At 69.1% G+C, this 25,913-nt stretch overlaps 2 protein-coding genes across 4 annotated transcripts; both read left to right on the top strand.

The window, feature by feature from the left end:
- The first annotated feature begins 49 nt into the window (after window positions 1-49).
- On the top strand, window positions 50-16,882 carry Fasn (fatty acid synthase). 2 transcript variants are annotated; one of them, XM_070031694.1, is made up of 43 exons: window positions 50-66; window positions 1,384-1,514; window positions 2,036-2,188; window positions 3,266-3,439; window positions 3,591-3,791; window positions 3,900-4,022; window positions 4,096-4,211; window positions 4,302-4,436; window positions 5,016-5,478; window positions 5,574-5,758; window positions 5,968-6,157; window positions 6,487-6,581; window positions 6,801-6,935; window positions 7,013-7,216; window positions 7,322-7,437; window positions 7,592-7,764; window positions 7,838-8,029; window positions 8,098-8,178; window positions 8,258-8,437; window positions 8,516-8,695; window positions 8,776-8,979; window positions 9,275-9,579; window positions 9,668-10,051; window positions 10,136-10,300; window positions 10,377-10,495; window positions 10,566-10,720; window positions 10,811-11,023; window positions 11,151-11,301; window positions 11,383-11,561; window positions 11,633-11,752; window positions 11,835-11,957; window positions 12,397-12,620; window positions 12,695-12,896; window positions 13,009-13,160; window positions 13,250-13,341; window positions 13,427-13,578; window positions 14,061-14,306; window positions 14,462-14,641; window positions 14,767-14,991; window positions 15,073-15,293; window positions 15,374-15,472; window positions 15,599-15,850; window positions 15,980-16,882. In XM_070031694.1, exons 2-43 carry the CDS (start codon window positions 1,388-1,390, stop codon window positions 16,115-16,117), a joined length of 7,524 nt encoding a protein of 2,507 aa, XP_069887795.1. In that variant the 5' UTR covers window positions 50-66; window positions 1,384-1,387; the 3' UTR covers window positions 16,118-16,882. The 2 variants fall into 2 exon arrangements, with proteins under 2 accessions (XP_069887795.1, XP_069887797.1); XM_070031696.1 differs by lacking the exon at window positions 50-66 and adding an exon at window positions 483-578.
- A 4,187-nt stretch (window positions 16,883-21,069) lies between these two features.
- Dus1l (dihydrouridine synthase 1 like) lies at window positions 21,070-25,725 on the top strand. 2 transcript variants are annotated; one of them, XM_070031692.1, is made up of 13 exons: window positions 21,075-21,392; window positions 21,716-21,824; window positions 22,085-22,135; window positions 22,492-22,604; window positions 23,181-23,263; window positions 23,372-23,475; window positions 23,659-23,803; window positions 23,975-24,071; window positions 24,144-24,232; window positions 24,514-24,656; window positions 24,958-24,995; window positions 25,183-25,258; window positions 25,361-25,725. In XM_070031692.1, exons 1-13 carry the CDS (start codon window positions 21,090-21,092, stop codon window positions 25,498-25,500), a joined length of 1,491 nt encoding a protein of 496 aa, XP_069887793.1. In that variant the 5' UTR covers window positions 21,075-21,089; the 3' UTR covers window positions 25,501-25,725. The 2 variants fall into 2 exon arrangements, with proteins under 2 accessions (XP_069887794.1, XP_069887793.1); XM_070031693.1 differs by lacking the exon at window positions 25,361-25,725 and having other exon boundaries at window positions 21,070-21,392; window positions 24,482-24,656; window positions 25,183-25,233.
- Window positions 25,726-25,913: the final 188 nt, after the last annotated feature.

Here is a 25,913-nt window from a genome sequence, read left to right as displayed (position 1 = left end):
GGGCCTGAGCTCGCGTGGCCTCAGGACGCTCCCGGTGCTTCTCGGTCCCTTCGGGGGTGCTCCCCGGTGCGATTCTGAGTGCTCCCCGGTGCGATTCTGAGTGCTCCCCAGTGCTCCCCGGAGCGCTCCCCAGTGCGGTTTCCCGCGCGGCCACGCCCGCCCGCCCCGCCCCGCCGGAGCGCCGCGCACACGTGGCCCCCGCGGACCCGGGGCGCCCGCGCGGACCCCGGCGTCCCCCGCCGCGCGCCGGGGGCGGGGTCGGAAGCGGGCGGGGGCCGCGCGCTCCCGCCCTGCGCGCGCTCCCGCGCGGGGTCCGGCCGGGGGGCGGCGCGCGCGGGCATCACCCCACCGGCGGCGGCGCGCCGGGTCCCGGGGCGCAGCCCCGACGCTCATTGGCCTGGGCGGCGCAGCCAAGCTGTCAGCCCATGTGGCGTGGCCGCGCGGGGATGGCCGCGGTTTAAATAGCGCCGGCGCGGCCTAGAGGGAGCCAGAGAGACGGCAGCGGCCCTCCGCTCCGCCCGCCCGCCCGCCGCCGCCCGCCCCGCGCCCCGCCGCCGCCCGCCGCCGCGCCCAGCCAGGTACGGCCGCGCCGCGGGGCCCGGGCCGCCCGGGACCCGGCTCGGGGCCGGGCGGGGGGCGGCCGGGGCCCGGCCGGGGGCCGCCGCCGTCTCTCCTGCCCACAAAGGCGCCGGCCGCCCCCCGGGCCGCCCGCGGAGCTCCGGCCGCCGGGGTGGGGGGGCGCGGGCCGGGGGCGCCGGCGAACGGCCGTGTCACGTGGGCGCGCCGCCGGCCGGGTGCGGAGGCCGGGCGCGCGGGGCCGCGTGGGTGCGCCGGCCGGGGGCTCGGGCCTGCTCCGGGCCGGGCCCGGCGGGGGTGCGGCCGCGGCGCGCACGAGGCGCGGGGGCCTCGGCGGAAGTCACTGGGCCGGCCGCGAGCGCGGCGCGGGGCCTCCGCGCTGGGCCCCGGGCGGCGAGGCCCGGGCTCGGGGCCGGGGAGGTGGAGGAGGAGGAGGTGGGCTGAGGGCCGGAGGGCGGCGGTTGAGCCAGGGCCCGCTTTACCCTGTCCGGGCTAGGCCTCGGCCCCGATCTCCCCGGGCCGGCCGGAGGAGGCGGAGGCAGCCCCGGCTCAGGGTGGCCTGCCTCGAGGGGAGCTCCTCGGCACTCCGCCCCCTCGCGCCTCCCCGACCCCTGGGTTGTGTGTGTCTCCCGTCCCGTTGGGGAGCTGGGGCTGCGGAGCGCGGCAGGGTCATTCCAGGTCATTACCTGAGTGGGTACCACCAGGTCAGGGCTCCAGCACCGGGGAGGGCAGAGGCAGGAAGCAGTACAGCCGGTCAGGGGAATCCTCGCCACTGGACTAACGTTGGACCACGCGGTCAACCCGCAGAACCATGGAGGAGGTGGTGATTGCTGGAATGTCGGGGAAGCTGCCCGAGTCCGAGAACCTGGAGGAGTTCTGGGCCAACCTCATTGGTGGTGTGGACATGATCACGGACGACGACCGGAGATGGAAGGCCGGTGAGCAGCCCAGCGGGACCTCCGGGGGTGGGCGGGCTGCAGGAAAGGTTCTGGAACTGGTGCTTTTTGGAGTAGGGTGCTTAGAGGGCTTCCACACACAGCTGTGGGGCTGAGGCTAGGCTCACAAAGGACCAGCGTTGACAGTCCTGCCTTGAGCGTCCTCCATCCCCGTCCCTCCCCACCCCCTTAGGCCAAGGGGACTGGGTCCCCCCACCGGGCCACCCCCTGCTCATGCCGGCAAGATGGCCTGTGCCCTGAGCTGGCACGCAGCACGGCCGGGGAGGCTGGCTTGATTCTCACGCCCAGAGCCGCCCTACCTGATGGACGGGTGTGGGGTGTGAGTCAGCGTGCTGCAGCTGGCTCCGCCAGCCCCGCGCCGGGCAGAGGGTCTCACAGCTGGCGTCCCCCACTCCCAGGGAACCTCTCCCAAGTGGCCTGGGTGCCTGGAGTTCAGTCTGGGTCCTGGGCCTGCAGTGCCCATGGGCTCCTTCAGGGGGCATCCTGCCTGCTCTGACTCACAGGGCTCTACGGGCTGCCCCGGAGGAGCGGCAAGCTGAAGGACATATCCAAGTTCGATGCGTCCTTCTTCGGGGTGCATCCCAAGCAGGCGCACACGATGGACCCCCAGCTCCGGCTGCTGCTGGAGGTGGCCTATGAGGCGATTGTTGATGGAGGTGAGTTGGGGTTTGCTGCTGCTTCCCGGGGCTCTGCGGGGGAGGGGATCATGCACAGGCTCCTTTCTGCCGAGGTAGAACTTTCTGGGATGGGGCCAGCGTGCTCCTCTCAGCATTGGTGTGTGAGGCCCTGGGTTCTTGCACTGCCGGAAGGAAAAGGAAAGAAAGTGCCCCAGCAGTGGCTCTCGTTCAGGAAAGCATGGCATGAACCTGCTTCTCCCTGGTCCCGGCCCCAGTGTGGGCCATGGCTCAGGTGGGGGGCCCCCCAGTGTCCCAGACGCGCCCTGTCACGGGTCTGCTCACAGCCTGGTGTGCGGCCGGTCTGCAGGTGTGGGTGGAGCTGGCAGCTCTGGCTTCTTGGCCTGCTTGTGAAGAGCTGTGCTTTTCCCCGTACGGCTATCCAGACGGCCCTGTCCACTCAGCTGCCCAGCAGCCTGGGGCATGACCCAAGCCTCTCCTGGGCCAGTCTCCCAGTGGGCGGCCAGCGTGGAGATGATGAGGGTAGGCCTTGGTCTCTAGATGCCAGCTGGAACTGGGGTTAGCCATGGAGCCCAGATCCACACCCCAGCCTCGGTGCAGTGCAGGCCCAGCAGCGTGTTTCCCGCCGGCCTCCACGGTGGGGGCCTTTGCTTCAGGCCCTTCTGCTGCCCAGTCTCTGCGCAGCGTCCTCTTCCTCCCCGGCCCGGACACTCGGCCTTTGTCTCCCCGCAGATCCTTATCTCAGTCTGTCCCGAAGCAGGCCGCCTTCCATGTCGGCCTGCTTCTTGCCCAGCAGGCTTGTCAAGCCTGCCAGTGACAGCGGCCACAGTGCTGCTGGGGACAGTGCTGGCCTCTGTCCTTGCTTTGGTTGCTCTTTGACCCGGGCCTTGGGGGCCCAGCCTGCCCCCTGGTGCCCCACTTCTTCTGTGACCTACTTCTCGTTTCTCAGCCCTACCTGGGCTGGCTGCCCACCCCTGGCAGTACCTGCTCAGGCCTCTCGGGCCTGCTGGGAGGGGCCTCTCGCTCTTACCCCAGCCTGCTGGGTTGAGGGCCCGAGGCCTCCACTCAAGAGCTGGGCCTGACTGCCGCTTCTGACAGGCATCAACCCTGCCTGGCTCCGAGGGACACACACCGGCGTCTGGGTGGGAGTGAGTGGCTCAGAGGCCTCTGAGGCCCTGAGCCGAGACCCGGAGACGTTGCTGGGCTATAGCATGGTGGGCTGCCAGCGCGCCATGATGGCCAATCGACTCTCCTTCTTCTTTGACTTCAAAGGTAGGGTGTCCCAGCCTTGGGTCGGGTTGGGGGTCAGCACTGCCTGGCTCTGGGTCGCCGAGGTGAGCCGCGTGGCGCCCGGGGACACGTGCTGCTTGGGCCAGGGTGGCCGCCCCGGGACGCCCACACCTGCCTCTGGCCCTGCCCACAGGGCCCAGCACCGCCATCGACACAGCCTGTTCGTCCAGCCTGCTGGCCCTGCAGAGCGCCTACCAGGCCATCCGCAGCGGCGAGTGTCCCGCTGCCCTGGTGGGCGGCATCAACCTGATGCTGAAGCCCAACACCTCGGTGCAGTTCATGAAGCTGGGCATGCTGAGCCCAGAGGGCACCTGCAAGTCCTTCGACGCCGAAGGTGAGGCGGCAGGTGGCCCTGGGTGAGACCGGCCCTCGCCCTGCCAGGAGTGGGCTCACGGTCCGTCCCCGAGTGGCCGGGCCCTGCTGAGGCTCTGCTCCACCCCAGGAAATGGGTACTGCCGGTCGGAGGCCGTGGTGGCCATGCTGCTGCTGAAGAAGTCCCTGGCTCGACGGGTGTACGCCACCATCCTGAACGCTGGCACCAACACCGACGGCTTCAAGGAGCAAGGTGGGCGCGGGGACTGCAAGCCGCAGGGCTGGGGCGGCCACAGGGGCTGACGCTGACTTCTCCCGCCACGCAGGTGTGACCTTCCCTTCCGGGGAGGTGCAGGAGCAGCTCCTGCGGTCCATGTACCTGCCGGCCGGGCTGGACCCTCAGGCCCTGGAGTACATCGAGGCCCATGGCACCGGCACCAAGGTGAGGGAAGGCCCCCCCCCCGACTCCCACCTGTGACGCCCCGCCTCTGCCGGAGGCCCCTCGGCTCACCCTTCACCTCCCGCCCCACAGGTGGGCGACCCCCAAGAGCTGAACGGCATCGATGAGGCCCTGTGTACCTCCCGCAAGGACCCCCTGTTGATCGGGTCCACCAAGTCCAACATGGGGCACCCTGAGCCTGCGTCAGGGCTGGCAGCCTTGGCCAAGGTGAGTGGGACAGGCTCCGGACCCCCGGGCCAGCTAGGCCCCCCCACAGCCACGCTGGCCTGTGCCCTGACTTACTGCCAGTTGGAGACAGGAGCCCCGGCCTGACTCCTGGGGAATGTGGGATCCTGCCCTCATGGACGGTTCTTGTGGTTGGAGGTCCTGCTGAATGGTTTGATGGCTCAGCTGGGGAACGGTTCAGATGGGATTAGGATTAGACACGGGCTGGGGGCAGGCATGTCTCCGGGGCTGGGACCGTGTGCTGGACTTGAGAATGGGAAGAGGCCTGGGGGCCGGCACAGGCAGATAGCTGTTCTGGAGTGCCTACACTTCACCGACCTGCACAGCCCCGGGGCCGGGGCTTCCAGCCTGGCCCTGCTGAAGAGCAAGGGGCCTGCATGGCCTGTCTGGAGGGTTAGCGTCCTGTGGGGGGGGGGGGGGCCCTCCTTGGTTCCCATCAGGGCGGGGACCACAGGGCACAAGGTCCAAAGCAGGGAGGGTCTCGTGTTAACCACTGACCACTGCAGCGTGCAGCTCCCAGGTGAGGGCAGTCGGCTGCCCACTGTCATGCTCCATCCACAGGTGCTGCTGTCTTTGGAACATGGGCTCTGGGCCCCCAACCTGCACTTCCACAACCCCAACCCTGCCATTCCAGCCCTGCGTGACGGGCGGCTGCAGGTGGTGGACCGGCCCCTGCCTGTCCGCGGTGGCTTGGTGAGCATCAACTCGTTCGGCTTTGGCGGCTGCAACGTGCACGTCATCCTGCAGCCCAACACCCAGCGCCCCCCCGAGCCCGCCCCCCACGCCGCCCTGCCCCGCCTGCTGCAGGCCAGCGGGCGCACCCCCGAGGCCGTGCAGAGCCTGCTGGACCAGGGCCGCCGGCACAGCCAGGACTTGGCCTTCCTGAGCATGCTCAACGACATCGCAGCTACCGCTCCCACAGCCATGCCTTTTAGGGGCTACGCGGTGCTGGGCGTGGAAGGCGGCGGCCAGGAGGTACAGCAAGTCTCCACAGGCAGGCGCCCCCTGTGGTTCATCTGTTCAGGTGAGTCCCCCTTCGAGCCCCCCGCGGGCCCATGGGGCCGCTTCCTGGCGCAGGACACGGCTATGGCTCCGGCCCTGACGATCTGTCTGGAACAGGGATGGGCACGCAGTGGCGTGGAATGGGGCTGAGCCTCATGCGCCTGGACAGCTTCCGCGACTCCATCCTGCGCTCAGACGAGGCCTTGAAGCCTCTGGGAGTGAAGGTGTCGGAGCTGCTGAGCAACCAGGAGAACTCTTTTGACGATATCGTGCACGCCTTCGTGAGCCTGACGGCCATCCAGGTAGACGCCCACCTGGCGCCAGGTCTGGGGTCCCAGGGCTCTGCCCCGGCAGCAGAGCTGCGGTCACCACGCCACTCAGTCCTGTCCCTGCTCGGTCCTTGGGCACCATGTGCCTTTAATTGGCACAAGTCCAGGCTTCCCAAGAGGCCTGGCCCACCGAGCTCGGGCGAGGAGGGGGGGCGACCTCAGATGCCCTGTCCTCCCCACAGATTGCCCTCATCGACTTACTGACCTCCGCGGGCCTAAAGCCAGACGGCATCATCGGGCACTCCCTGGGGGAGGTGGCCTGCGGCTACGCCGATGGGTGCCTGTCGCAGGAAGAGGCTGTGCTCTGTGCCTACTGGAGAGGCCAGTGCATCAAGGAGGCCAAGCTCCCGTCCGGCTCCATGGCAGCTGTGGGTAGGTCTCTCCCGGGGCCGGCCCCCGGGCCCCCTGCCCCACGACTGCTGTGTTATCCGTGGGCACTCGCTCCAGCCGGGACCTGGCGGCAGGATGAGGCTCTGGCAGTCCCCGGTGAGGAAGAGGCCCTGCGCTCCCTCCTGGGCCTTGGGTCGACCTGCTGAGCTCACCTGCCACCTGCCCGTGCCCCTCCCCGCGTGGGACCGGATGAGGCGGGGCTGGCTGGCCGCCGTTCATGTCCTCTCTCCTCTGGGCCCATCAACGCCCTCCCTGCTCAGGATGGCGGGTGGGTGGGCCCGGATCCCCTCACGGCCAGGCTGTGTTCACAGGCTTGTCCTGGGAGGAGTGTAAGCGGAGCTGCCCCCCCGGTGTCGTGCCAGCCTGCCACAACTCCGAAGACACCGTGACCATCTCTGGACCTCAGGTGGGCCCCGTGGCGGGGCGGGCTCCGTGGCGGGGCAGGCCCCACGTGTCTCCCTGGCTCAGTGGACCAGGCCCCGGTGTCGGCTCACCAGGCCACACGCATCCCCAGAGCTCTGCTGGCCCCGGGGGAGCTCTGCAGCCCACCGGCCCAAGACCTGGTTTGAGTGGGGGGCCCGGGACACCGCCTGCCGAGCCCCCCCTGACCGCCTGCTCTGCCCAGGCCTCGGTGAGCAAGTTTGTGGAACAGCTGAAGCAGGACGGCGTGTTCGCCAAGGAGGTGCGGACAGGGGGCATTGCCTTCCATTCCTACTACATGGAGTCCATCGCCCCCACGCTGCTGCAGGCCCTCAAGAAGGTGGGTGCCGGGGATTTCTTGGCCCCCGAAGGTCGGAGTGGCCCAGGTAGTGGGTGCTGACCGGCTCCTGTGTGCAGGTGATCCGGAGTCCCCGGCCTCGATCAGCGCGCTGGCTGAGCACCTCCATTCCGGAGGCTCAGTGGGGGAGCAGCCTGGCGCAGACGTCCTCCGCAGAGTACAACGTGAACAACCTGGTGAGCCCCGTGCTCTTCCAGGAGGCACTGTGGCACATCCCGGAACACGCCGTGGTGCTGGAGATCGCGTCCCACGCCCTGCTACAGGTGCGCACCCACCCGCCTGCCGGGGGGAGGGGCTGGGGCCAGCCCCGCCGGCTTGGGGACGGGGACATGGTGGTCAAGCCCCCCCTCTGCCCTGCCCGGCCCCAGGCTGTCCTGAAGCGAGGCGTGAAGACCAGCTGCACCATCATCCCCCTCATGAAGAAGGACCACAGAGACAACCTGGAATTCCTCCTCACCAACCTCGGCAAGCTGCACCTCACTGGGTGAGCGCCGGCTCCTCTTCCCGCCCACCGGCCAGCCGCATCTGTCCACACGCACGCACATGCGCAGCATCCGCGCATGCACACACACACACACCCCGGGCATGGGGTGTGGGCTGGCCAAGTGCACTGCTCACAGCTCCCTTTCCCCGTCTAGCATCGACGTCAACCCAAACGGCTTGTTCCCACCCATGGAGCTGCCCGCCCCCCGCGGGACCCCGCTCATCTCCCCTTCTATCAAGTGGGACCACAGCCAGACCTGGGATGTGCCAGCCGCCACCGACTTCCCCAGCGGGAACAGCTCTTCGTCCTCCACCATCTATAACATCGGTGAGTCGGCCCGGCCACGGGTGGGCTCCTCCGGGTGGACGGGCAGCCGCTGAGCCCCACTGCCTCCCTACAGACACCAGCCCTGAGTCTACGGACCACTACCTGGTGGACCACCGCATCGACGGCCGAGTCCTGTTCCCCGCCACGGGCTACCTGTACCTGGTGTGGAGGACGCTGGCTCGCAGCCTGTCCCTGACCCTGGAGCAGACCCCTGTGGCGTTCGAGAATGTGACTCTGCATCAGGCCACCATCTTGCCCAAGACAGGTGAGGGCGTCTCCGGGGAGGGGCAGGGGCGGGGGGGGGGGGTGCCGGCTAACCCCTCCCCTCCACAGGAACCGTGTCCCTGGAGGTGCGGCTGCTGGAGGCTTCCCACACCTTCGAGGTGTCTGACAGCGGGAATCTGATCGTGAGCGGTGAGTCGGCCAGCCGGGCCTGGGGACAGGGCGCTGGCACCAGCCTGCTCAGACCAGGGCCCTCCTGCTCCTCACTCAGGAAAAGTATACCTGTGGGAGAATCCAGACCCCAAGCTCTTCGACCACCCCGAAGGCCTGGAACCCGCGGAGCCCGCCTCTGCCCCCCGCCTGACCCAGGCGGACGTCTACAAAACACTGCGCCTGCGCGGCTATGACTACGGCCCCCAGTTCCAGGGCATCCTGGACGCCAGCCTGGAGGGTGCGTGAGGGCATCCCGCGCTGTCCTGCGGGCCGGGGCGGTGAGGCTCGAGGGGGCTGACCAGTCCTTCCGCCGCAGGGAGCTCGGGCAAGCTGCTCTGGAAGGACAACTGGGTGACCTTCCTGGACACGATGCTGCAGGTGTCCATCCTGGGCCTGAGCCGGCGCAGCCTGCACCTGCCCACCCGCTTCACCGCCATCCACATCGACCCCGCCACCCACTTGCGCAAGCTGTACACGCTTCAGGGCCAGACCCAAGGTAGCCGGCCCCTCCCCGGCCCACGTACTGGCCATGTCCCCGCTGGGCCTGCCCGCTCACGGCCACGTACACCCCCACAGTGGCGGATGTGGTGGTGAGCCACTGTCTGAGCAGCACGGTGGCTGGCGGCGCCCACATCTCGCGGCTCCACACGTCGGCGGCCCCACGGAGGCAGCAGGATCAGCTGACGCCCACCCTGGAGACGTTCTGCTTCACGCCGCACGTGGAGCCGGGGTGCCTGTCGGAGAGCGGCACTCTGCAGGAGGAGCTGCGCCTCTGCATGGGTGAGGCCCCGCCTGGCCAGTGCTGGGCCCGTGCCGGGGACAGACCAGGCGCCTTCGGGTGCCGGCCAAGGTCTGCGGCTGCAGCTGCGTCTCTGACCTCAGTCTTGATGGAGTTCTGGGGATGCAGACCATAGACCTAAACAGCCACTCCCACACGCACGTCCTGAGGCCGCTACCGCTCACCCCCGGCTAGCTCTCGGCTCCTCCCGCCGTCTACCTGGGGACAGGCCACAGTGGGCTGGCTCTGGGAGGCTGCGGGAGCTTCACGGGACATGGCCCCCTCTCCCCTCCGCAGGGCTGACGAAGGCTCTGCAGATCAAGGCAGCCCAGCAAGGGTTGAAAATGGTGGTGCCTGGGCTGGACGGGGCCCAGGCCCACCGGGAGCCCTCGCCGCAGGGGCTTCCTCGGCTGCTGGCGGCCGCCTGCCAACTGCAGCTCAACGGGAACCTGCAGCTGGGCCTGGCGCAGGCCCTGGGCCAGGAGCGGGCCCTGCTGCCCGAGGACCCCCTGCTCTGCGGCCTGCTCGACTCACGGGCGCTCAAGGCTTGCGTGGACACCGCCATGGAGAACCTGCCTGGCCTCAAGATGAAGGTGGTCGAGGTAGGCCTGTCTTTGGGTGCCATCCGGTCCCGTTGTGTTTGCCCCAAGAAGCTCTCGGTTTTGCTAGTCCTCGCTGCTCCACCCCCAGGTGCTGGCCGGAGAGGGTCGCCTGTATTCCCGCATCCCGGCCCTGCTCAACACACAGCCCATGCTACAACTGGACTACACGGCCACTGACCCCCTCCCCCAGGCCCTGGAGGCTGCCCAGCCCCAGCTGCAGCAGAGGGACGTGGCTCAGAGCCAGTGGGACCCCACCGGTCCCGCCCCCAGCCACCTGGGTGCCGCCGATCTCCTGCTGTGCAACTGTGCCCTGGGGCTGGGCAGCCCAGCCCTGGCGCTGGGCCACATGGCCGCTGCCCTGAAGGAGGGCGGCTTTCTGCTGCTGCACACCCTGCTCCGGGGGCACGCCCTCGGGGAGACCCTGGCCTTCCTCTCCTCGGAGCCACCGGATGGACCCTGCCTACTGAGCCAGGTACTGCTGCGGGGACCGGCGGGGCGGGGCGGGCCGGGGGCCCTGGCTGGTGGCTGCATCACCTCCACTCACTCCCACCTGCAGGAGGAGTGGGAGAGCCTGTTCTCGAAGACCTCCCTGCGCCTGGTGGGCCTGAAGAAGTCCTTCTACGGCACGGCGCTCTTCCTGTGCCGCCGGCCCGCCCCCCAGGACAGCCCCATCCTCCTGTCGGTGGAGGACCCCGGCTTCCAGTGGGTGGAGTCTCTGAAGGTGGGTCCCGGGGACCGCACCTGCGCCGCGTGCCTGGGCCGCAGCCCTTCCCAAAGCTGATTTCCTGTCTCTGCAGAACATTCTGGCCGAGTCATCTCCTCGGCCTGTGTGGCTGACGGCCACGGACTGCCCAACCTCGGGCGTGGTGGGCTTGGTGAACTGTCTCCGCAAAGAGCCAGGCGGTCACCGGATTCGGTAGGCGAGCTGCCCGGGGTGCTGCCCCCGCCCCCCCCTCCCCAGCCCCTTCATCGCTGGCCGTCCACAGGTGCGTCCTGCTGTCCAACCTCAGCCCCGCATCCCGTGTCCCCACGCTGGACCCCGGCTCGACGGAGCTGCAGCAGCTGCTGGCCAGCGACCTGGTGATGAATGTGTACCGCGACGGGGTCTGGGGCGCCTTCCGCCACTTCCCCCTGGAGCAGGGTGAGCGCCGCCCGCCTGCCGCGGGGCACAGGGAAGGGGCGCCGGGCCCTGGCCCGGGGGACCACAGCAGCCCTCCTCTCCTGTCCGCAGACAAGCCGGAGGAGCGGACGGCGCACGCCTTTGTGAACGTGCTCACGCGGGGGGACCTGGCCTCCATCCGCTGGGTGTGCTCTCCCCTGAGGCACGCCGCGCCCCCCGGCACCGGCCCAGAGGGCACGCAGCTCTGCACCGTCTACTATGCCGCACTCAACTTCCGGGATATCATGCTGGCCACGGGCAAGCTGTCCCCCGACGCCATCCCAGGTGCCGGCCGCGTCGGTGCCCTGGCAGGAGGGGCGGGCGGGCGGGCGGGTCGGTGCCCTGGCGGGAGGGAGGGGCGGGCGGGCGGGCGCCGGGAACCTGTGCTCGCACCTGACACCCCCTCCCCCAGGGAAGTGGGCCTCCCGGGACTGCATGCTGGGCATGGAGTTCTCCGGCCGGGACGCCCGTGGCCAGCGTGTGATGGGGCTAGTGCCCGCGGAAGGCCTGGCGACGTCTGTCCTGCTGTCACCAGACTTCCTCTGGGCCGTGCCGTCCGGCTGGTGAGTGGGCGGGCTGCCGAGTGGGCGGGCCGCCGCGGGGGGCCGCGAGCGGCCCTGAGGGGAGCCGTGCTGTGTCCCCAGGACCCTGGAGGAGGCGGCGTCGGTGCCGGTGGTCTACGCCACCGCCTACTACGCACTGGTGGTGCGAGGTCGGGTCCGGCGCGGGGAGTCCGTGCTCATCCACTCCGGCTCGGGCGGCGTGGGCCAGGCCGCCATCGCCATCGCCCTCAGCATGGGCTGCCGCGTCTTCACCACCGTGGGTGAGGTGCCCACCCCGCCGGGGGGCCGGGCCCTGGGTCCCTGCCCGGGCTCACGGCGCCTCCCTCTGCAGGCTCTGCCGAGAAGCGGGCGTACCTCCGGACCCGCTTCCCCCAGCTGGACGCCGCCAGCTTCGCCAACTCGCGGGACACGTCCTTTGAACAGCACGTGCTGCGCCACACGGGAGGCAAGGGTGAGGCCCCTCCCTCCCCCCACCCAGCGGCCCCGGCCCCACCCCCGGTGTGGGTGGTAAGAACCCCCATCTCCTGCCTTAGGTGTGGATCTTGTCCTTAACTCCCTGGCGGAGGAGAAGCTGCAGGCCAGCGTGAGGTGCCTTGCTCAGCACGGCCGCTTCCTGGAGATCGGCAAATTCGACCTTTCCAACAACCACCCACTGGGTGAGATGGTGGCTCCGCGGCCGGGGGGGGGGGGGGCGGGGGGGGTGAGCGGCCGGGGGGGCGGGGGGTGAGCGGCCGGGGGGGGGCGGGGGGGGTGAGCGGCCGGGGGGGCGGGGGGTGAGCGGCCGGGGGGGGGCTCGGGGGGGTGAGCGGCCGGGGGGGCGGGGGGGTGAGCGGCTGGGGGGGGGTCGGGGGGGTGAGCGGCCGGGGGGGCGGGGGGGTGAGCGGCCGGGGGGGGGCGGGGGGGTGAGCGGCCGGGGGAGGGGCGGGGGGGTGAGCGGCCGGGGGGGGCGGGGGGGTGAGCGGCCGGGGGGGGGCGGGGGGTGAGCGGCCGGGGGGGGACGGGGGGGGTGAGCGGCCGGGGGGGGCGGGGGGGGTGAGCGGCCGGGGGGGGGGGCGGGGGGGTGAGCGGGCCGTCAGTAAGCACGCCTCTCCCCAGGCATGGCCGTCTTCCTGAAGAACGTCACTTTCCACGGCATCCTGCTGGACGCGCTGTTCGAGGAGGCCAGCCCCGACTGGCGGGAGGTGTCGGCGCTGCTGCAGGCCGGCATCCGTGAGGGCGTGGTGCAGCCGCTCAAGCGCACCGTGTTCCCCAAGGCCCAGGTGGAAGACGCCTTCCGTTACATGGCCCAGGGCAGGCACATCGGCAAAGTCCTCATCCAGGTGAGCGGTGGGGGGGCCCGGCTCCGCCCGGGCAGGGAGGGGGCGGCCGCTGAGCGCCTTCTGCTGGGCGGCAGGTGCGTGAGGAGGAGCAGGAAGCCCTGCTGCCAGGCGTGCAGCCCGTCGTGATGTCGGCCATCGCCAAGACCTTCTGCCCAGCTCACAAGACCTACGTCATCACGGGCGGCCTGGGCGGCTTTGGCCTGGAGCTCGCGCAGTGGCTGGTGCAGCGCGGCGCCCAGCGGCTGGTGCTGACCTCGCGCTCCGGGATCCGCACGGGTAAGCCGACGGGGCGGTGGGGTGGGGCGCGCCCCGGCCCTCCCCCAGGGGTCCCGGGAGGCCCGGCTGCCGCATGGCTGCCCCATGGCCGCCGCATGGCCTTTGTCCCCAGGCTACCAGGCCAAGCAGGTCTGCGAGTGGAGGCGCCAGGGCGTCCAGGTGCTGGTGTCCACCCATGACGCCGGCTCGCTCGAGGGCGCCCGGGCGCTCATCGCCGAGGCCGCGCAGCTGGGCCCCGTGGGAGGCGTCTTCAATCTGGCCATGGTGAGGAAAGTTCTGGGCACCAAGTGCCTCTGACGCCTGGGGGAGGGGTGGCGCCCAGGACCACGGCCAGTGCTGACATGACCCCACAGGTGCTGAGAGATGCCATGCTAGAGAACCAGACCCCAGAGCTCTTCCAGGACGTCAACAAGCCCAAGTACAGCGGCACTCTGCACCTGGACAGGTGGGTGCCCTGCCCGGCCACCGGGCTGCCTGCGCCGGGGGTCCCGGGGCCTGGTGCTGGCAGAGAGTGACGGAAATGCCCGCAGGGTGACCCGGGAGGCCTGCCCAGAGCTGGACTACTTCGTGGCCTTCTCTTCAGTGAGCTGTGGGCGCGGCAACGCCGGTCAGACCAACTACGGCTTTGCCAACTCCACCATGGAGCGCATCTGTGAGCAGCGTCGGCACGACGGCCTCCCGGGTAGGTTCTCCCCCACCCCACTGCCCGCGGCCCACCCCTTTGCCCGCCCTGCCGCACCCGCCCGCCCACCGTTCACCCCGCTGCCCGCCCTGCCGCACCCGCCCGCCCGCCACTCACCCCGCTGCCCGCCCTGCCCACCACTCACCCCGCTGCCCGCCCTGCCCACCACTCACCCCGCTGCCCGCCCTGCCCACCACTCACCCCGCTGCCCGCCCTGCCCACCACTCACCCCGCTGCCCGCCCGCCCACCACTCACCCCGCTGCCCGCCCGCCCACCACTCACCCCGCTGCCCGCCCTGCCGCACCCACCCGCCCACCACTCACCCCGCTGCCCGCCCTGCCGTACCCGCCCGCCCGCCGCTCACCCCGTTGCCCGCCCGCCACTCACCCCGCTGCCCGCCCTGCCGCACCCGCCCGCCCGCCGTTCACCCCGCTGCCCGCCCTGCCCCTCTCACCTGCACCGCTCACCCCGCTGCCCGCAGGCCTTGCCGTGCAGTGGGGCGCCATTGGGGACGTGGGCATCGTTCTGGAGGCAATGGGTACGAACGACACAGTGATCGGGGGCACGCTGCCGCAGCGCATCACCTCCTGCATGGAGGTCCTGGACCTCTTCCTAAACCAGCCCCACGCCGTCCTGAGCAGCTTCGTGCTGGCGGAGAAGAAGGCCGTGTCCCGCGCGGACAGTGCCGGGCAGCGCGACCTGGTGAAGGCCGTGGCACACATCTTGGGTGAGCCGCTGTCCCCGGGTCCCCGCCCAGCTGGCGCTGGCTCTCTGAGCTCAGCCTCGGGGTCTGTGACCAGGCAGGGCTGCGGCGTTGGCTGGCCGTCTCGGTAGGGGCAGCCCAGCCCCAGCCTCCCTGACACCGCCACGCTCCCTTCCCAGGCATCCGGGACTTGGCGAGCATCAACCTGAGCAGTTCGCTGGCCGACCTGGGCCTCGACTCGCTCATGGGCGTCGAGGTGCGCCAGACCCTGGAGCGCGAGTACGACCTGGTGTTGTCCATGCGGGAGGTGCGGCAGCTCACGCTGCAGGAGCTGAAGGAGCTGTCCTCTCCCTCCCCTGGTGCGTGGGGCTGGGGTTGGCTCTCCTTCCCCGGTGCAGGGCCCTGGGTATGGGGTCAGGCACGGGCGGCAGAGCGGCGTTCTGCACGTCCGTGGTCAGCCTGGAGGCTCTGTCCTGCCCCACAGAGCCGGCGGACCTCAAGCCCAAGGAGGAGAGCTCGTCCTGGAGCCGGGACCTGCTGAGCACGCTGCTGGTGAACCCCGGGGGCCCGACCCTGACGCGGCTCAACGCCGTGCAGAGCGCCGAGCGGCCCCTCTTCCTGATCCACGCCATCGAGGGCTCCACCACTGTGTTCCATGGCCTGGCTGCCAAGCTCAGCATGCCCACCTACGGCCTGCAGTGCACCCAAGGTACGGTGCCCATCCCCCACCCCCTCCTCCCAGCAGCAGCCCTCCCAGCTGAGCCCCACTGAGCCCCGGTGCTCCCTGCAGCCGCACCGCTGGACAGCATCTACAACCTGGCGGCCTACTACCTCGGCCACATGAAGCAGGTGCAGCCTGAGGGGCCCTACCGAGTGGCCGGCTACTCCTACGGCGCCTGCGTGGCCTTCGAGATCTGCTCCCAGCTGCAGGCCCAGCAGGGCTCGGCCCCCACCCACAACAGCCTCTTCCTGTTCGACGGTTCGCCCGCCTATGTGCTGGCCTATACCCAGGTGAGGGCCGCACAGCCGGGCTCATCTCCTGGGGGTCCCTGCCACCGCCATACCCGCTGCAGCTGCTCCTTCTCCCACAGAGCTACCGGGCAAAGATGACGCTGGGCTGTGAGGCCGAAGCAGAGGCCGAGGCCTTGTGCTTCTTCGTGCAGCAGTTCATCGACGCGGACCACAAGACGGTGGGCAGGGCCAGGGCCAGGAGCTGCGGCTTCCAGGGCTCCGCACCCCGAAGACCCCGGGCGGGCCTGGAGACACAGGGGAGGGCGCGGGCAGGCGGGGCTGCGGCTCATAGGCCTCTCCCACAGTTGCTGGAGGCCCTGCTGCCCCTGAAGGATCTAGACGCACGAGTGGCTGCCGCCGTGGACCTCATCACCAGGAGCCGCCAGAACCTGAGCCGCCATGAGCTGAGCTTCGCCGCAAAGTCCTTCTACCACAAGCTGCACGCCCTGGAGCTGTACCGGCCCAAGGCCAAGTACCAGGGCAGCGTGACGCTGCTGCGGGCCAAGACCGGCGGGGCCTGCGGAGAGGACCTGGGCGCCGACTACAACCTCTCCCAGGTGAGCAGGCCGTGCGGGCCTCGGGCCCCGGAGGGGCTGAGCGGGCCTGGCAGGGGAGGGGCCAGGCGGGCCTCGGGCTGCCGGCCCGGCAGGGGGTGGGCCTCGGCTTCAGGTCCCATGCCACCGCAGGTGTGCGACGGGAAGGTGTCCGTGCACGTCATCGAGGGCGACCACCGCACGATTCTGGAGGGTCAGGGCCTAGAGTCCATCGTCAGCATCATCCACAGCTCCCTGGCCGAGCCGCGTGTCAGCGTGCGTGAGGGCTAGGCTCTGCCTGCCTGTGGTCATGCTCCACACCTGCCACCAGAAAGTCCAAGCCCGGCCACACCTGTGCGCTGGCCGGGAGGGTCCTGCCGGTGGGACCCGAGGCCCGGCACTGCTGCCTCTCCGCAGCCGCTGGCAGCAGGCCTGGCCCGCATCCCACCCCAACCACCTCCTCACGCAGGCGCCGGGACCCAGCGCTGACTTGGAGACGCCCGGTCTGTGAAGAGTCAGCAGGGCCGGCGGAGCTGAGCTGAGCCTTTGTACCGTGTGGGGCTTGCCACACTGGTTGGTTTTTTTTCTCCACTTGTTTTCCTATTTATTGCTGGGAGGCCCTGGGGCCCGTCCCCTCCAGAAAGACTTCTGGGTGGCCCTGTGCCCCTTTCCTGCACACCGCATGTGGTGGCTCCAAGGCCCACTGGTGGGAGCCCCTTCCTTCTAGCCACGCCCCACTCCTGCCTGGAGCAGGGCAGGGGAGGAAAGAGCTGCTGTCCAGGAATGAGGGCCCCAGCAGGGACGTGCCCCCTCCCCACCCCTCACCCCAGACCCGGCTGCCCATGATGCAGGGCCAGCCTGTGACCCTGCGGACCGCACCGGGCTTCAACTCTTCTCCAAGAAATGATTCCGATGGACACTGGGGCTTTGGAACTTACTGTCCTATGTGAAAAGCCATGTCTGGATCGTGTTCCATTTTTACATCAGTTTAGTGAAGTGCTGCTCTTGATGCCCTGTTCCCCTTCACATTAAACTGCACGGGAGTGCTGGCCTCCACTTGGTTTCTCCTCTTTGTGACCGCTGCACACCTGGGCCGAAGCCCAAGCCCGGGGGCTGTTTGGGACCTCTGCATGCCCGCAGAGCCCCGTGCGTGGACCTCTCAGTGCCTGAGAGTCCAGGGCGGTTCCCGCCTGCTCCCTGGGCGCCCTCCCCAGGAGAGAGCCCATGTCCTTGAAGTTGGCCTGCGGCAGGAAGGCACAGCTGGAGCCCTGCCCCTGCACCAGCCCCGGGAGCCTGAGGACACAAACGAGTGGCACTTATGGGGTGCCAGCCGAGAGCCCTGAGCCCCGCCCCAAAGGCGCACAAGCGCGGGTAGCGTGGGACAGGGACGGGGACAGGATCCGGGAGCCAGGCTGAGCCCTGACATGGCTGCCAGCGTCCCTGACCTGAGTGCCTACTGGGTTAGTCATTCCATGGCCACTACAACAACGCCCACAACTACACGTAAAATCCACAGCCCCGAGAGCTGTGATGCTGAAGCAGGGGCCCATGAGGAAGGTAGATCAGATGAGCACTGGTCTCAGGCCAGGCCTGAAAACCACCCGATCAAGCCCCCACTCCAGGGGCTTGAACTCGGGGCCTGGGAACTGTCCCGAGCTGCTTTTGCTCAAGGCTAGAGCTCTACCACTTGAGCCACAGCACCACCTCTGATTTTTTTTTCTGTGTATGTGGTACTGAGGAATGGAACGCAGGGCTTCATGCATGCTAGGCAAGCGCTCTACCACTGAGCCACCTTCCCTGCCCTCCAGGAGCTATTTTGCTCAAGGCAAGTGCTCTACCACTTTGAGCTGCAGCTCCACTTCCGGTTCTCTGGTGGTTAATTGGAGATTAGAGCCTTGCGCACTTTCCTGCCTGGCCTGGCTTTGAACCATGATCCTTAGATCTCAGGCTTCTGAGTAGCTAGGATTACAGGTGTGAGCCACCGGCATTGGCTTTGGTGAGACTCCTATCTCCAATTAACCCCCAGAAAACAGGAAATAGAGCTGTGGTTCAAAGTGGTAGAACATTAGCCTTGAGTGAAAACACTCAACAGTGTTGAGTTCAAGCCCACAACTGACCAAAAAATAGGGGGGAGGGGGAGTACCTGTTTATTGAAAGTCCTAGAAAGGAGCAGAGTCAGTAGGGATGGGGAGAGGAAGGCGCACAGGAGACTGGGTGGAGAACAGATACCTTCCTGATTTTACTTGTGAGTTTCACCAACATATGCCTATCTCCAAACATGTAATTATCACATTATGTATAGATTTAAATGTTAATTATATTTCCATAAAGCTGTTTTAAAACAGCTCCATAAACCAAATGAAAGTCAATTAGACTTCTAAACCTATGGAAACTCCATCAACCTCTCATTATAAGGGAAATAAAAATGACAGCCACAAGCCCCACTCCTGTGTATCAGGTTGGCAAATTCCAGGCACTGCTGCTGTGTCAGGGCCCAGGCTGAGGTCGGAAGTGAGCTATGCAGCGGGTTGCAACGTACAGAAAACTTTTTCCCCCCTTTTTGTATTTGGTCAGTTGTGCTTGAACTCAGGCCCGGTGCTGTCCTTGAGCTTTTTCTACCGCTGAGTGAAAGAGCCACTTCTGGTTCTCTGATGGTTGTCTCTGACTTTCCTGCTGGGACTGACCTTGAACCATGACTATCAGATCTTTTTTTTTTTTTTGGGGGGGGGGGTCCGGTCGTGGGGCCTGAACTCTGGGCCTGGGCGCTGTCCCTCAGCTCTTCAGCTCAAGGCTAGCGCTCTACCACCTGAGCCACAGCGCCACTTCCGGCTTTTTTCTTTTTGCTTATGTGGTGCTGAGGAATCGAACCCAGGGCCTCATGCATGCAAGGCAAACGCTCTACCACTGAGCCACCTTCCCAGCCCCTCCATGAGACTTTTTTTTTTTTTTTGGTTGGCCCTGGGGCTTGAACTCTGGGCCTGGGCGCTGTCCCTCAGCTCTTCAGCTCAGGGCAAGCGCTCTACCACTGAGCCACCTTCCCAGCCCCGACTATCAGATCTTGAGAGACACCAGTGCCTGGCTTTCAGAAGACATTTCTATGCACATATTTGCCCTTTTTGGCTGTACCCTCCCCTTAGACCTGCAGCATTACAAGGTCAGGCCTCACCCAGCCACAGGTGCCCAGGGGCATTCACTGCCAAGTGCAGGCATGCCCTGCAAGGTCCTGGCTGCTCAGGAGGCTGAGATGTGAGGATTGTGGCTTGTGGCCATCTCCAGCAAATTCAAGAGACTCATTTCCAAGTAGGCAGAAGTGGAGGTGTAGCTCAAGTGGTAGAGCTTCAGCCTCGAGCAGAAGAGTGAAGGGAGAGCGCGAGGCCTTGAGTTCAAGATGTTAGTGATGTGGAGCCGTGGCTGTCCACCGGGAGGGCTGGCCCGGCACCACAGCCAGGACAGCTTCAGCGCCCTGCACGCTGGGCTCTCTGCACTTGCCACTGGGAAAAAACAGTGACCCCAATAAGAAATTCCTTCCAGAGCTGGAGCAGGGAACAGGAAGCAAGTCCTCCCGGGGGGCCATAAAGGCACCCCAGCACCGCTAGCACTTGGAGAGGCCAAAGGGGCTTCCAAAGGCGGTGCCCCAGGCCCAGCCGCACCCCAGGCCGTGGCCAACTGAACAGGATTCAGGGAGCTCCACCAAGCCTCCTCCCCAGGCCGGCCGTCCGGGCACGGGCGTCCAGGGCGGGAGCCTTCGGCAGGAGGGCAGCAGGGCCTCGGGACGGCGGCCCCGGCCCCGCGGGAGGCGCGGGCCTCGCATGCCTGAGGCCCCGGGTTCGATTCCTCAGCACCACAGACGCAGAAGAAGCCGCAAGTGGCGCGGTGGCTCGGGGGGCAGAGCGCGGCCTTGAGCTGGAGAGCGCAGGCCCCGCGGCCACCCGAGCTCGGGCCGTGACCCCGACAGACGAACTCGAGACCGTCTAGAAACGTCCAGAGCTTCCAGAAAACGCCCAGCCCCTGTGGCTGACACCTGTACATCCAGCTACTCCGCAGGCTGAGACGTGAGGAGCGCGGTTCAAAGCCAGGCCCGCGGGACGGAGCTCGGGCTGTTAGCCCGCAAGAGCGCGGGGGCGGGGCCGGCGGGGCGGGGCCGAGGCGGGGCCAGGGGGCGGGGCCGGCGGGGCGGGGCCGAGGCGGGGCGGGGCCGGCGGGGCGGGGACGAGGCGGGGCCAGGGGGCGGGGACGAGGCGGGGCGGGGCCAGCGGGGGCGGGGCCGGCGGGGCGGGGACGAGGCGGGGCCAGGGGGCGGGGCCGGCGGGGCGGGGACGAGGCGGGGCGGGGCCGGCGGGGGCGGGGCCGGCGGGGGCGGGGCCGGCGGGGCGGGGACGAGGCGGGGCGGGGGCAGCGGGGGCGGGGCGGGGACGAGGCGGGGCCGGCGGGGCGGGGGCAGCGGGGGCGGGGCCAGGGGCGGGGGCGGCGGGGCGGGGCCAGCGGGGGCGGGGCGGGGACGAGGCGGGGCCGGCGGGGCGGGGGCAGCGGGGGCGGGGCCAGGGGCGGGGCCGGCGGGGCGGGGCCAGCGGGGGCGGGGCGAGGACGAGGCGGGGCCGGCGGGGCGGGGCCGGCGGGGCGGGGACGGGGCGGGGCGGGGCCGGCGGGGCGGGGACGGGGCGGGGCCGGCGGGGCGGGGACGGGGCGGGGCGGGGCCGGCGGGGCGGGGGCGTACGCGGACGGAGCTCGGGCTGTTAGCCCGCAGGAGCGCGGGGGCGTGGCTAGCTGGGGCAGGGCGGGGCTAGAGGGGCAGGGGCGGGGCCGGGCGCGCGCGGACAGCACAGGCTGTTAGCCAGCGATACCGTGGGGGGGCGGGACCGAGGGCGCGGGGCGGGGCGGGGCGGGGGCTCGGCTCGACCCGACGAGGGGCCGCGAGGCTCGGGGTCCACGCCAGCCCAGGCCGAGCCGCGCTGGAGCCGCGCCCGCCCCGCCCTCACTTCCGCCCGGGCGGCCCCTCGGCGCCGGTCGGTCCAGGGTTCCCGGGACCGCGTTCGCCGGCGCACCAGGCCGCCCGGAGCGCCCGGCGGCGCGCTTCCGGCGCGTCCCTCCGCTTCCGGCGCGGCCCTTCCGGCGGCGGCGGCGGCGGCGCGGTCGTGCGGGGCGGCGTGGGGTGGCGCCGCGTTCCAGCGCGTCCTCGGGCGGCTCCGCGGGCGCGGCGGGCCCCGGGCTCCTTCCGGTCGGGCGCGCCCGCCGCCTCCGGGCCCCGGCTCCCCGCCGCGCGGCGATGAGGCCCGGCCCGCGGGCTCCGGCCGAGGCCGGCCCGGGCCCGGGCCCCCGCGCGGAGCCGACGCGGCCCAAGCTGCGGGGCTTCGAGTTCTGGCGCCGCACGCTGGGCGCGGCGCGGCACGTGGTGGCGCCCATGGTGGACCAGAGCGAGCTGGCCTGGCGGCTGCTGGGCCGGCGCCACGGCGCGCAGCTCTGCTACACGCCCATGCTGCACGCGCAGGTCTTCGTGCGCGACGCGCACTACCGGCGGGAGAACCTCTACTGCGAGGCGTGCCCGGAGGACCGGCCGCTCATCGTGCAGGTGGGCGGCGGCCCGCGGACCCGGGGGCGCCCCCCTCCCGCCCGGCCCCGGGGGCGCCCCTCCCCCCTCCCGCCCGGCCCCGGGGCGCCCCTCCCCCCTCCCGCCCGGCCCCGGGGCGCCCCTCCCCCCTCCCGCCCGGCCCCGGGGGCGCCCCTCCCCCCTCCCGCCCGGCCCCGGGGGCGCCCCTCCCCCCTCCCGCCCGGCCCCGGGGGCGCCCCCCGCCCGGCCCCGGGGGTGCCCCCTTCCCCCCCCTCCCGCCCGGCCCCGGGGGGGTGTCCCCCTCCCCTCCCCCCCCACCCAGCTGACTCCCGCATCTTCTCCAGTTCTGCGCCAACGACCCCGAGGTGTTCGTCCAGGCAGCTCTCCTGGCTCAGGACTACTGCGATGCGGTCGACCTGAACTTGGGCTGCCCGCAGATGATCGCCAAGAGGGGTGAGCGCCCCCCGGCCCTGGGCCGCCTCGCTTGGGGGGGGGCGGGAGGTCTGCGGCGCCATTCGCAGGGCTCCACCTCGGTCCTCACTGGGCTTCTGGGACCTCTAAGCCCAGGGCTGACCCCACGCTTGACGCTGACCACCCAGCATCCCTCTGCCCCAACCAGAAACCACTGCGTCTGGGGACCCCTGGGGGGCTTTGGCAGCCTGGCTGTGGGGTCCTTGCACATGGGCCGCAGCAGGTGTGTTCACCCTTCACAGGTCACTATGGTGCCTTTCTACAGGAAGAGTGGGGCCTGCTCCAGAGGATGAGTGAGTTGACGCAGCACGCTCGAAGGAGCTGCAGCCTGGCTCCAGGGCATGGCTGCCGGTGGGAGGCTTAGGGCGGCAGGCAGCACTTGAGACCTGTCCTGTGTTGCTCCCCAGAACCAGACGTTAGGTGCTAGCAACAGTGTCTCCAGGACAGAGTCTAGTGTTGGAGCCATTGTGGGCCGTGTAGGTAGCACGTGGACTTGGGAGGATGAGGAAGAGGTAGGGACACCTGGCCAGCAGCCCCAGGGCAACAGGCCAGGGGGACAAGGACAGCTCCGGGAGGTGCGGCTCCACGGGGCCCAGAGCGCTGCTCGAAGCAGCACCACGGCCATGTCAGGGGCCACCCCTCTCCCCAGTTCTGCTGGCCCACGACAGGCTGTCTGTTCCCGTCACCTGCAAAATCCGAGTCTTCCCTGAAATTGACAAGACTGTGAAGTACGCCCAGATGCTGGAAGAGGCTGGCTGCCAGGTGAGGGCCGCGGCTGCAGGTGTGGGCGTGGGCCCCCACCCCCACCCCCCCCCCCCCCCCCCCCCCCCCCGCTTCCAGGGCCACCTGCAGAGCCGCAGAGGCTGTGCTGAGGAGCTGGCTGTAGAGGGGTCCTGGGCTCCTTCTTGTGACTTGACCCCGCCTCTCGGGTATCTGCCACCCTGCCTCCTAGGCGTTGTCCATGGGGAGTGACACTGGGCTCCCCACATTGAACCAGGGACCGGCACCCAGCCTTGCTGGAGGACTGGGGTGAACCGCTATGACGTGGGGGGGGTCCTCACCCCCAGGGGCTCCACCAGTGAGCAGGCCTGGCCTCCCGGCACACTGTGCGCGGGGGGTGAGGCTGCTCTTGGGGGACCAGCTGTGCTGGGTGCTGCTGGCTGCTCCTCTCCAAGAACAGCGCTCCCCACATCTTGGGAGCAGGGGCAGAGCTAGGCCCAAGGTAGTCTTTTTTCTGCCTAACTTGGGGCACTGGGAACCTGGAGGGAGAAGCTCCCCTCAGGTCAGTTTGGGGCCAGTGCCTGGAGCGAGTTTGAGCCAGACTCTGGCCCATCCTAGCTGCTGACTGTGCATGGACGCACCAAGGAGCAGAAGGGGCCCCTGGCGGGGGCAGCGTCCTGGGAGCACATCAAGGCTGTGAGGTGAGTGGACGCAGCCGCGTCGCTCTGGGCTTCGTGGGGCGTAAACTCGGTGGCACCTTCTTGGGTGAGGGTGGGCGGTGTACAGATCCGGTCTTTCTGTTGCAACAGGAAGGCCGTGTCTATCCCTGTGTTTGCCAATGGGAACATCCGGTGCCTGCAGGACGTGGAGCGGTGCATTCAGGACACGGGTGTGCAGGGGGTCATGAGCGCGGGTGAGTGGCCGGGCGCGGCTGCTCCCCCCCACGCTGTGCTTGCTGCGTGCAGCCCTGGCCATCCTTCCGTCCGTCCGTCCGTCCGTCCGTCCGTGGCAGTGGCTGTGTGCTTCCGGAGTTTCTGTCTGCAGCCAGCAGTCCTCTGCGGACGGCTTTCTCCTCAGCCCCACCTCTCACCCGCAGAGGGCCACCTGCACAACCCCGCCCTGTTTGAGGGCCGGAGCCCTGCCGTGTGGGAGCTGGCGGAGGAGTACCTGGACATCGTCCAGCGGCACCCTTGCCCGCTGTCCTGCGTCCGGGCCCACCTCTTCAAGCTGTGGCACCACACGTGAGCTGCCCGGGAAGGGAAGGGGAGGGGAGGGGCCCCCGTGGCTCACAGCCTGCCCCGGCTCAGGTGCTGGAGAGCAGGGAGGTGGGTGGGAGGTGGGCAGAGGGTGGGCAGGGCCTGGACAGGTTCCCCCCTCCAGCAGACCTTGCGCTGCAGCTGCCTCTGCCTCAGGCTGCAGGTTCACCAGCCGCTGCGGGAAGAGCTGGCCAGGGTGAAGACCCTGGAGGGCATCGCTGCCGTGAGCCAGGCGCTCAAGCTGCGTTGCCAGGTAGGCTGGAGGCAGGGGGGGGGGGGCAAGGGGGCGGGGCAGCCTGTCCTGACGGACCTGGGGCTCCCACAGGAGGACATGTGTGGACAGGAGCAGGGCGCAGGCCCTGCTGGCAGCCTGCCTTTCTTCCACTGGATCTGCCAGCCTTGCGTCCGGCCAGGGTGAGCTCCACGGCCCCCCACCCACCCCCGCGCCTCTGGCTCAGCTGGCTCTTTTCAATGGGCACTTGTTTCTTGAGCTCCTGGAGTTGTGGCCAGCAGCCTCGGGGGGCTGAGGTGGGCTCTGAGTTCCCAGCACAAGGGTTCAATGGGACAGGCCTCAGGCCTGTGCCCGGGGCACGTGGCCGCTGGCCGGGACTGTCCGGCCCCTTTGCCCTGGGGCCTCACCTAAGCTCAGGCCCATTTGTGAAGGCCAGAGGATCACCTCGAGTGGTGTCCGCCAGGCCCAGGGAGAGCGGCGCTGTCCGCAGCAAGCGCGCTCTGGAGGAGGAGGCGGAGGCCGCCAGCGGCGCCGAGCGGCTGTCCAAGAACAAGCAGAAGCAGCAGCTGCGGAATCCCCGGAAGACCTTTGACCCTTCACTGAAACGTAAGTGCCACTCTGGGGTTGGGGAGGGGCGCCCAGTGAGCCATCGCCGCCGCCCCCCCACCCGGCCATGCCCCTCTGCAGGGCTCCTGCCCGTGCCCTGTCCCTGCATCTGCCCAAGGCCAAGTTTGTGTAAGGGGCAGGGTGGGCTCCTGCCTTTTCAGCCATCCACTTTTCCCCAAAGGTGGTTCCTTCCCCAGCCGATGGCAAGTCACCGCAAACTTGGGAGGGCAGACCGGGTGGGGGAGCCGGCTGGCCAGTCCCAGGCTCACTGGCCAGCACCATGTCTTTGTTCATTTCCCAGCAAAGTATGCGAAGTGTGAACAGTGTGGAAACCCAAAGGTGAGCCAGGAGGGCTGCCCGGAGATGGGCGGCAGCATGAGGGACCCAGGCGGCCTGGAGTGGGGTGGAGCTGGGGGAAGGGTAGTGCCGCTCTGTGCCCAGGCCTTGGTGGCACCTTCCAGATGGCCACCCTATGTCCTGAAGGACGGGCTGGCAGCCCAAGGCCCACTAGCTTTCCTGTACCCAGGGGAACAGGTGTGTGTTCAACCTGTGCCGCGCATGCTGTAAGAAGCGGGCCTTCAGAGAGACGGCCGACTGTCCGGGTGAGGGCCCTGCACTGCACTGCTCCCCTCCACCCCCACCCCCCACCCCCCCCCACCCCCCCCCCCGGCTTCTGACCCCGGCCTCCTCTCACCCTGGGCCAGGTCACGGATTACTTTTTAAAACCAAATTGGAGAAGTCACTGGCCTGGAAAGGGATTCAGCCTGGGCTGCAGGAGGCCCCGCGGGTGGGGCCTGGAGCGCCACCGAGCTGCGCCGAAGTCGTGGGCAGCGCCCGGGCTTGAGCGACCGGCAGAGCCGTCCCTAGCCTAGGACATTCGCGGAACCCGGACACTTCCTTCAAAAGAAATGCTTTGCTCAGGGAAATTCCCACTGACGTGAAAGACACGCTGATGTCCCCAGGCCCAGGCCAGGGCCTGGCGATGCTGCACCAGGGCCGGCCCCAGCCGGCCCTGCTCCTCCCCCTCCTCAGTTTCCAGAGAGAACAATAAACCATTTTTTAAAAGGTATACGTAAAAAAACTGTGACTGCCATAGCCCAGGAGACGGAAGGGCACCGAGGGCAGTCAGGAGAGGCCCTCAACACCAGACGGTGACGCCACGCGCGCGCGGGCAGCCAGAGCCCCTGGGGCACGCCCTAACTGAGCTAGAGGGGCCCTCAGCCTGGGGAGCAGCTTTCAGAAGCTGCTACTGGTGGC

This window comes from Dipodomys merriami, unplaced genomic scaffold (genome assembly GCF_024711535.1).
Source record: "Dipodomys merriami isolate MVZ:Mamm:240054 unplaced genomic scaffold, mDipMer1.0.p SCAF_202, whole genome shotgun sequence".
In the NCBI taxonomy this organism is placed as follows: Eukaryota; Metazoa; Chordata; class Mammalia; order Rodentia; family Heteromyidae; genus Dipodomys; species Dipodomys merriami.
Note: the sequence above shows the minus strand (reverse complement) of the source record. Positions and strands in the feature narration are given on the sequence as shown.

Coding starts and splice junctions, on each gene's coding strand:
- Fasn (XM_070031694.1), top strand. CDS start 1,388: ATGGAGGAGGTGGTGATTGCTGGAATGTCGGGGAAGCTGCCCGAGTCC. Junction 10,052..10,135: donor GACCCTGCCTACTGAGCCAG/GTACTGCTGCGG, acceptor TCCCACCTGCAG/GAGGAGTGGGAGAGCCTGTT. Junction 10,721..10,810: donor CCACTTCCCCCTGGAGCAGG/GTGAGCGCCGCC, acceptor TCCTGTCCGCAG/ACAAGCCGGAGGAGCGGACG.
- Dus1l (XM_070031692.1), top strand. CDS start 21,090: ATGAGGCCCGGCCCGCGGGCTCCGGCCGAGGCCGGCCCGGGCCCGGGC. Junction 23,476..23,658: donor GCAGGGGGTCATGAGCGCGG/GTGAGTGGCCGG, acceptor TCTCACCCGCAG/AGGGCCACCTGCACAACCCC. Junction 23,804..23,974: donor TTCAAGCTGTGGCACCACAC/GTGAGCTGCCCG, acceptor CCTCTGCCTCAG/GCTGCAGGTTCACCAGCCGC.